The sequence below is a fragment of the Arachis duranensis genome, chromosome 1, assembly GCF_000817695.3.
Source record: "Arachis duranensis cultivar V14167 chromosome 1, aradu.V14167.gnm2.J7QH, whole genome shotgun sequence".
Classification (NCBI taxonomy): Eukaryota; Viridiplantae; Streptophyta; class Magnoliopsida; order Fabales; family Fabaceae; genus Arachis; species Arachis duranensis.
The window spans coordinates 48,457,339-48,465,511 of record NC_029772.3 but is presented as its reverse complement, the minus strand read 5'-3'; the positions used below and the strand labels follow the sequence as shown (position 1 = coordinate 48,465,511).

The 8,173-nt window shown below is 45.0% G+C and overlaps 1 protein-coding gene across 1 annotated transcript; it reads left to right on the top strand.

The window, feature by feature from the left end:
• Positions 1 to 2,850: 2,850 nt before the first annotated feature.
• On the top strand, positions 2,851 to 4,844 carry LOC107472282 (uncharacterized). The gene is made up of 2 exons (XM_016091822.1): positions 2,851 to 3,045; positions 4,614 to 4,844. The coding sequence occupies exons 1-2, from the start codon at positions 2,851 to 2,853 to the stop codon at positions 4,842 to 4,844; spliced, it is 426 nt and encodes a 141-aa protein (XP_015947308.1).
• The last annotated feature ends 3,329 nt before the right edge of the window (positions 4,845 to 8,173 follow it).

Here is an 8,173-nt window from a genome sequence, read left to right as displayed (position 1 = left end):
TTTTCACTGAGAGGATGGGATGTAGCTATTGACAAGGGTGATGCCCTACATATAGCTTGCCATGGAAAAGAGTAGGAAGGATTGGATGAATGTAATAAGAAAGTAGAGGTTCAAGAGGAGCACAGCATCTCCACACACTTATTTGAAATCCCCACTATTGATTTACATAAGTATTTCTATCCCTTTTATTTTCTATTTATTCCATTAATCAAATTTAAACCAATAATCTGCCTAACTGAGATTTACAAGGTAACCATAGCTTGCTTCATACTAACAATCTCTGTGGGATCGACCCTTACTCACGTAAGGTATTACTTGGATGACCCAGTACACTTGCTGGTTAAGTTGAACGTAGTTGTGATCACATATGCCAAAGATCCATTAAATAAATCTCATGCAAATACAAAGAGGTCAATCACAATTTCGTCCACCAGTGGGCGACGCGATTAGATGCCGGGCATTCCCTGTAACGCTGGCCGGACCAGCGATCCGATGGTTCAACACACTCCCACAAGGGTCCATCACAACCTTCGCAAACATATCCTAGAAGTTCCTAGCTCGGTTCACGACGCGCATAGCCAAAGCAAAACACCCAATCAACTTACTAGGGGTCACCCAAAAACCTGGGGAGCCGAATAGGGAAATTCCTAGATAGGTTCAATGACGAGTGCTTGGAGATCGACGGCCTCACGTATTCAGTTGCTAGCCTATGCCTAACGAACGGCCTACTAAATGAAGACTTTAGGAAGCACCTCACAACCAAGCCTGTGTGGACCATGCAGGAAATTCAAAACGTCGCCAAGGAATACATCAACGATGAAGAAGTCAGTTAGGTAGTAGCAGCTAACAAATGGCAGCTCCCTAGCTCGTCAACCCGACAGGCCCCCCAAACCGACAGGTACAAAGAAGCTGCCAGAGATAGCAACCTAAACAAACCACCCAAGTACCCACGGATAGGAAGGTTCATAAACTACACACCACTTATGGCGCCCAAAGTAGAAGTTTACCAACAAATTGCAGACAAGGGGATCTTGTCGAGGCTTAGACCACTGAAAGAGAGAACAGGAGGCAACAAGAGGCTTTACTGCAATTATCACAAGGCATTTGGGCACAAAACCCAAGACTGCTTCGACCTCAAAGATGCCTTGGAACAGGCCATCAGAGAAGGAAAGCTGAGCGAATTTTCCCGGCTCATCAGAGAGCCGAGGAGGCGGGAAAGGGAACGCTCCGAAGAAGAACGGAGCTGAACCATCAAGCCAAGGCAAGAACCCTTAGGAGATGCTGGCAATCCCCCAACTATTGTGGTTAACATTGTGGTCGAACAAGATAGCTCCCCCAAATCCAAGTCGGCAGTAAGAAAGGACACCTGGGTGCTCTCCATTTCGACGGATGGCCCTGCCACCAGCAAAAGGCACCCCACAATCTCTTTTGGTTCAGAAGATAAATGGTTCAATGACCTTCCTAAAAATCCCCCCATGGTAGTTACAGCAATGGTCGGCACAGGATTAGTCAGGCGCATCCTCGTCGACACAGGAGCCGACTCTAACATCCTGTTTAGAAACGTGTTTGATGCCATGGGACTCAAGGAATCCGACCTCAAAAACCACCAACATGGAGTCATGGGACTAGGTGACAACTACGTCAAACCCGACGAGATGATTTCCCTCCCAATCAGCCTAGGAACTGGTGACACTAGGAAATCGGTTATGGCAAATTTCGTAGTCCTTAGAGACTCCACTGCCTATAACATCATCCTAGGAAGGAAAACTATTAATGAATTCTCAGCTGTAATATGCACCAAGTTCCTGACGATGAAGTTCATAACGGACAAAGGAATGGTTGGTTCCATAAGAGGAGACCTAGAAATGGCAGTCGCCTGCGACAGCATCAGTCTCTCCTTAAGGAAAGAGTCTAAAAAGGCAGCTGGCGTGTTCCTAGCAGATCTAGATGTTAGGATGGAGGACAACCAAGGCCTGAACCAGAAGGGGACATGGAAAAGTTCCAGATAGGGAAGTCGTCAGACCAAATTACCTTTATTAATAGGAACCTACCCCACGAACTCAAGGGCCCCCTCATAGAAATTGTTAGGGCAAACAGTGACCTCTTCGCATGGACCCTATCAGACATGCCGGGGTTGGATCCCGAGGTCATGTCTCACCGGCTAGCCATAAAGCCTGAGGCCAAACCGGTAGCCCAACGGCGAAGAAAGATGTCTCAAGAAAGAGCTGAAGAAGTCGCCAGGCAAATAGCAGAACTGCTAGAAGCAGGGTTCATCAAAGAACTCGAATACTCAACATGGCTATCCAATGTTGTCTTAGTCAAGAAGGCCAGCGGGAAATGGAGGATGTGCGTAGATTACTCTAACCTGAACAAGGCATGCCCAAAAGACTCTTTTCCCCTCCCCAACATTGACACCCTGGTGGACTCGGCAGCGGGATATCGTTTCCTCAGTTTCATGGATGCTTGTTCCGGCTACAACCAAATCCCGATGCACCGACCCGACAAAGACAAGACAGCCTTCATAACACCAGGGGGCACCTATTGCTACAAGGTAATGCCCTACGGACTGAAGAATGCAGGGGCCACCTACCAAAGTTTGATGAGCAGAGTCTTCCATGACCTCGTAGGCAAAACAGTAGAGGTATATGTCGACGACATCTTAGGAAAAATAGCAGAGCCGAGCAAATTGATAAGCGACCTCCAGACCGTCATTGAGGCATTGAGAAAATTCAAAATGAGGCTCAATCCACTTAAATGCACATTCGCCATGGAAGCAAGGAAATTCCTAGGGTTCATGATAACACAAAGGGGGTAGAAGCCAACCCAGACAAATGCGAAGCCGTTCTCAAAATGACAAGCCCTGCATGTATCAAAGATGTACAACGGCTCACCGGGAAGCTCACGGCTTTGTCTCGGTCCCTCGGAGCCTCGGCTGAAAGGGCCATCCCATTCTTCAACATAATGAAGAAAGGAATCACCTTTGAGTGGACCCAGGAGTGTGAAGAAGCATTCAACCACTTTAAGAAGATACTGTCGGAGCCTCCCGTACTCAGCAGGCCCAAAGAAGGCAAGCCCCTATACTTGTACTTGGCCGTGACCATGCAAGCAATGGCGGCAGTCCTAGTCAGGGAGGAGAACAAGACCCAGCGCCCAATATACTTGATAAACCACTATTTTATGGTTTATCTTGTGCTTAATTGAGTGGATTTTATCAATCTTTCATACACTTGTTCATACAAAATGCATGGGTTTACATTCTCCTTCCTGATTTTGTGCTATGATTAAAAACATACTTCTTTGGTCTTAATTTTGCTATGTTTAATCCTCTCTTATTACCATTCGATACCGTGATATGTGTGTTAAGTGTTTTCAGAGATTACAGGGCAGGAATGGCTCAGAGGATGGAAAGGAAGCATGCAAAAGTGGAAGGAATACAAGAAACTGAAGGAATTGCCAAAGCTGTCAGCCTGACCTCTTCACACTCAAACGGTCATAACTTGAGCTACAGAGATCCAAATGATGCGGTTTTAGGTGCATTGGAAAGCTAACGTTCGGGGCTTCGATTTTATATATAATTTGCTATAGTGGCCGTACAGATAGGCAATGCAAACGTGTGCTCTACACGGATGCATTGCAGTGACGAAAATCAGCGTGGCAGAGTTCGCAATCAGCGATTTCTGGGCTGTTTTTGACCCAATTTTCAGCCGAGAAAACACAGATTAGAAGATATAAAGTGGGGGAATCCATCCATTCATTCAACACAACATAGAAGACTCATAATTCACTTTTCATAATTTAGATGTAGTTTTAGAGAGAGAGAGGCTCTCTCGTTTCTCTTAGGATTTAGGATTAGGATTCCTCTTAAAGGATTTAGGATTTCTTCTTCTCAATTTCCAGGTTCAATGTTCCTTTACTCAATTCTCTTATACTCTTCATGTTAGATTTGATTCTCTATTTAAATTCAATTTGAGATATTTCATATTTATGATTACTTTCTTTAATTTATGTTATGATATGGTGTAATGGCATTCATGTTAGTAGAGTAGGCTCCCAACTTCGTTTTGGAGTTGATTAATATTAGGAGATCCTTGAGTTGGAATTACTCAAGAGTTCAATTGTAATTGGTTCATTGTTGGTTGGCTTGTTAGTCACTAACTCTAATCCTTTCCAAGGGAGAGGATTAGGACTTGTGAATAGAAGTTGACTTTTAACTTGACTTTCCTTCGTTCATTGAGGGATAACTAGGTAGAAACAACTACTAATTACTAATTGATCTTGAGAAAATTCCAACAAGGATAGAACTTCTGATTAATCTTCTCCTGGTCAAGGCATTTTTATTCAAATAGATTTTCTCCAATTAATTTATTTTCTTTGCAATTTTCTCTTCTTACTTCTTAATCCAAAACCCCGATTTACACAACTCATAACCAATAATAAGAACACCTCCCTGCAATTCCTTAAGAGACGACCCGAGGTTTAAATACTTCGGTTATCAATTTATTTAGGGGTTTTTTACTTGTGACAACCAAACATTTGTACGAAAGGATTTTCTGTTGGTTTAGAAGCTATACTTACAACGCGATTATATATTTGTTAAATTTCTTTACCGATAGAAAACTCGATCGTCAATACTTTATCAGCAAAATACTTCAAGGGGCAGAGACGAGGTATACCAAATTGGAAAAGCTAGCCTACGCCCTACTAATTTCATCAAGAAGGCTAAAACAATACTTCCAAGGGCATACAATCATTCTGAGAACCGACCAAGCCATCTGACAAGTCCTCCAAAAACCCGACCTAGCGGGAAGAATGATGGCATGGGCAGTGGAGCTATCCCAATTTGATTTGCAATATGAAACAAGGCAAGCAATCAAAGCCAAAGCCATGGCAAATTTCCTCGTAGAGGTCACAGGATAAACTCCCGACCTATCGAACACATGGTGGAAACTCCACGTTGACGGAGTATCCAACCAAATGTTCGTAGGGGCCAGAATTATCGTGAAAAACCCGGCAGGAGTAGCCTTCGAACAATCCATCAAGTTTGAATTCCCAGTTTCAAACAACCAGGCCGAGTATGAAGCCTTGATAGGGGGACTAATGCTAGCCAAAGAAGTTGGAGCGTCAAGGGTGGAAGTCAGCAACGACTCCCAAGTCGTCACCTCCCAAGTAAACAGCAGCTACCAAGCCAGGGATGCGCCGCTACAAAAATACTTGGAAAGAGTAAGAGAGCTATGCAAAAGCTTCGAAGAAGTCACAATCCAGCACATTCCCAGAGAAAGAAACGCCCGAGCCAACCTCCTTCCAAGCTCGCAAGCACCAAACCCGGCACGGGGAACAGATCCTTGATTCAAGGACTAGCAACGGAACCCGTAATCATCAAGTGCGCAGCTCAGGCGCCAAACCCCCCCTCATGGATAGACCCCATCTCCCGATATCTAGAGTATGCAGAAACACCCCTTGACGAAAAGGAAGCACAAGCCATTAAAAGGGAAGCTCCTAAGTACACAATCATACAAGGGCAGTTGTACAAGCGAGGGCTCCACCAGCCCCTACTCAAATGCCTGCCCCCAGACCAAACGGACTACGTCCTAAGGGAAGTACACGAAGGGTGTTGTGGTCACCACATCGAGGGAAGATCTCTAGTAAGAAAAATCATCCGGGCTGGATACTACTGGCCCACAATGATGTCGGATGCCTGGGAATTTGTGAAAAAATGTAAAAAATGCCAAGAAAACGCCAGCTTCCATAAAGTGCCTCCTGAGGAGCTCAGTCTAATGATGGCTCCCCGACCTTTCGCCCAATGGGGAGTCGACCTCTTGGGGCCATTCCCACCAAGGCCTGGGAAAGTAAAGTACCTAATAGTGGCCATAGATTATTACACCAAGTGGGTAGAAGCGGAACCACTAGCCAATATAACCGCAGCAAATTGCCAAAAGTTCATGTGGAAGCAAGTGGTCACAAGGTTCGGGATCCCGGAAGCCGTCGTATCAGACAACGGGACACAATTCACTGACAAGAAGTTCAAAGGGTTACTAGAAGGACTAAGGATTAAGCAGAAGTTCTCCTCAGTAGAACACTCGCAAACCAACGGACAGGTCGAGACGGCCAACAAAGTCATCCTAAAAGGGCTAAAGAAGCGACTTGAAGGGAAGAAAGGCTCATGGGCAGACGAACTTGCCTCAGTCAATGGTCATACAGAACCACCCCCAATCATCTACCGGCAAAGCCCCCTACCGGCTCACCTCCGGGGTCGACGCCGTCATCCCAGTCGAAATCGGGGAACAAAGCCCGAGGTTACTCCTCGGAGGTGGAAGTGAGGCAATCGAAAAAGACCTGGCCGACGAAACAAGGGAGATGGCCCACCTAATGGAAGCGGGGATAAAACAAAAAATAGCCCTCAGGTACAATGGCAAAGTGTTGAAAAGGAGCTTAGAAAAAGGCAACCTGGTCTTACGGCGTAACGACATAGGGCCGCCAACCCCAAGAGAGGGCAAGCTGGCTGCAAACTGGGAGGGACTTTACAGAGTAAGAGAAGTCCTCGGCAAAGGGGGTTACAAGCTGGAAAAGCTGGATGGAAACGAGGTGCCGAGAACATGGAACATGGCAAATCTCAGGAGATTCTACTCGTAAGAAGGGGTGACCACACGACCTAACAAAACGATAAGTTTACTTTTTGCAAGTCTCAAATCGAAATAAAAAGCATAACAAAAAAGGCGAACGGTCGACCCAACGGAAACCCGGGACTGATCACCCCAGGAACCATAAGGGACCAAAGGAAAACAAATCCGCACAAGCAATAAATACCATGATAAACGGTAAAACGAAAGGCCGCGACGGCCCGAGCAAAAAAATTAAAAGCAAGGCCACGATGGCCCGAATAAAACCAGCATTAACTAATACGACAACGTAAAACAAAAAGGAAAATGTTCATTACAAGCAAAGGTGCCTACACAGGCCCAAACATCAAAAACGTAAACAACAAAGAAACAGGAGGAATCTCTACCTCAAGGCTTCAAGAGATCAACGATCTTCCCGCCCTTGACAGTATTAAGGGCACCCACTTGAGTAAGATCAAGATCGGGAGCAAGCACAGCCACCTGAAGCTTAATCCCCTCTTCGGTCAGCTTCACAGCCTCCCGAGCCCCCTGTGTAAGCTCCCTATTCTTTTTCTTCAAAAAAACCATCTCCTTGTGGGCTGCCTCCGCCGAGCTCTCCGCCAACTTAAGTTTTTCCTCCAGCTCCTCCACCCTCTTCTTGGCCGTCTCAATCTCACCGCAAGAAGTGTTCAGATCCTTCATCAAAGCAACATCCCGTTCCATCAACCTACTCGCCTCTTCAGCATACTCTTTATATTTCCCTTCCAACTCAGATAATTTCTTCTTCAAAGACTCCTCCCGAGACCTCGAGTCTGTCAAATATTTTTGCAAATCCCGAAGCTTCACCTCCATAGTATGATAGTTCCCCAAGACGGGCTCCACCTTCTTGGTAATGGCAGCTGCTCAGAGAAGGCTACGATAAATCCACCTCGCTTGCCCGAAAAGATTAGTGTCATGGAAGAACTCTTCCGTACCAGGTGATGACATCGATTCACTACCCCATTTAAAAATTTAGTGAACGAGTTCTTTTGGCAAGCACACTAAAATTATCGCCAAGTAATAACCCATAGTAGAGTGGGATCCTATCCACAGAGATTGCCAAATCCAAGCAGTTTTAATTGATTGATGAATTAGTCAAGCGGATCAATAAGATTGTGAAGTGCAAAAATGTAAATGGCATAAATGTAAATGACTAGAATATAAAGAAAAACAATAAAGTGTAGAATTAGAAATCGCAGAATGTAAAGTGCTGAATCATAAATGACTTGAATGTAAATGGGAATGGGGAATTGTTGAATGTAAAATTAAGCTATAAAGAAATGGATAGATGACAATGGGGGAATTCATTGAGATTGGGAGATGTTGTCTCTTTGGATCAAATCTAGCTTAGATCTTCTTCAATCATGCAACTCATTGACCTCCTGAGAATCATGATTGATTGAGCCCCAATCCCTTGGTGACTCAATCTCTCAGATCTTGATCAATAGCCAATTCCTTGGTCTAATTTCTCAGGAAGAAAGATGTGCTTGGTCTCTGATTATACCACACACCCTTGTAGGTCCAGGTAGAGGGGGGAT